Genomic DNA, 1,053 nt, shown 5'->3' with positions numbered 1-1,053 from the left:
AACTCTGATCGGTTATAAGTAAGTACTTTCAAAAATTCAACGTATTCGACGTTTCCTACATTTTTTTACATTTTTAATGAGTTTACAATTCAATTGTTTTAAGCAACTACATTTCTGCATTTCATGTAAGACAGGGAAATAGTTCCTCAATATATGCTTGACTAATTCAAGTTTCGTTTACCTGCAACCAAACTCAACTCAAATCTACCTACTTCTGCTATATTCGACTATTTAGTATACATCCTGTAAATTCAACTGCCTATTAATTTTGTTTTTGAGTTATACGTAGCGAAGCTGATTGCACAAAAGTATATGAGATTATCTGCTGCAAGTTCTCTTCACGTTTCACTCAGCTAACTATCATGGTGTTAGAATTACCATTCTAAGGTAGCAGATCTAAACCGCTATTTAATGCTCCAACGCAAGAAACTCGTGCTCAACTTAATTTGCGAGTTCATCGATACATCTAGTGTGCTGTTGTTAGAAAAAGAATTCAGCACAAATCATGTGTTGTCCACAAATATGCCTCTCCATATTTTTCTGTAATTCACCACCTCTGTCTAACCTCCTGGAAAGCCATGCCTTTCCAGATGCTATTCCCAACCCATGTCAACTTGGTGCGGCCAGCCATGATATGGTGCAGTGCCGTGGCATAGCCACATCCACTATATTGCAGCTGTTCCTTTCTCATCGTTAGTAACAGTTTTATTTTATGCAGGAATGAACTACTGAGTGTGCAGGCATCCGTCATCTGGGTGGTTCTCAATGTCGTTTAGAGAATCGCCCGAAAATCCTGCTCCTACCCATTTCTTGTGTTAAACTAACCAAGCAACTTTCATTAATGCCAATAATCAAAATGCATCCTTCTGGATTGGTAAACTAAGTGCGTCCCTGAGATCAAGTGTGTGTGTTATTTTCTGCCACTCTTATCGACGTGGGCCTAGTGGCTTGCTGTTATTCCCCGGATACGCCCCGTGCTCCCACGCACTTTCATAAAGACTAGGTGAAGTAAAGTACGAAAGGGCTTTAGCTAAATTGACAACCTACGTGTAA

The 1,053-nt window shown here is 39.6% G+C and overlaps 1 protein-coding gene across 1 annotated transcript in view; it reads left to right on the top strand. All coding sequences in view use genetic code 11, as the record gives it.

Moving 5' to 3' along the window:
• Window positions 1–1,053, top strand: part of EGR_11171 (hypothetical protein) — a gene marked incomplete at both ends in the record, with an annotated part of 4,760 nt that overhangs the window by 2,421 nt on the left and 1,286 nt on the right. The window contains 2 exons of the mRNA XM_024500418.1: window positions 82–125; window positions 830–874. Coding sequence (XP_024345168.1) covers window positions 82–125; window positions 830–874 — 89 coding nt within the window. The remainder of the gene's footprint in view (window positions 1–81; window positions 126–829; window positions 875–1,053) is intronic.

This window comes from Echinococcus granulosus, assembly GCF_000524195.1.
Source record: "Echinococcus granulosus chromosome Unknown EG_S00445, whole genome shotgun sequence".
Classification (NCBI taxonomy): Eukaryota; Metazoa; Platyhelminthes; class Cestoda; order Cyclophyllidea; family Taeniidae; genus Echinococcus; species Echinococcus granulosus.
The sequence above is the reverse complement of the archived record's forward strand: the minus strand, read 5'-3'. Positions and strand labels throughout refer to the sequence as shown.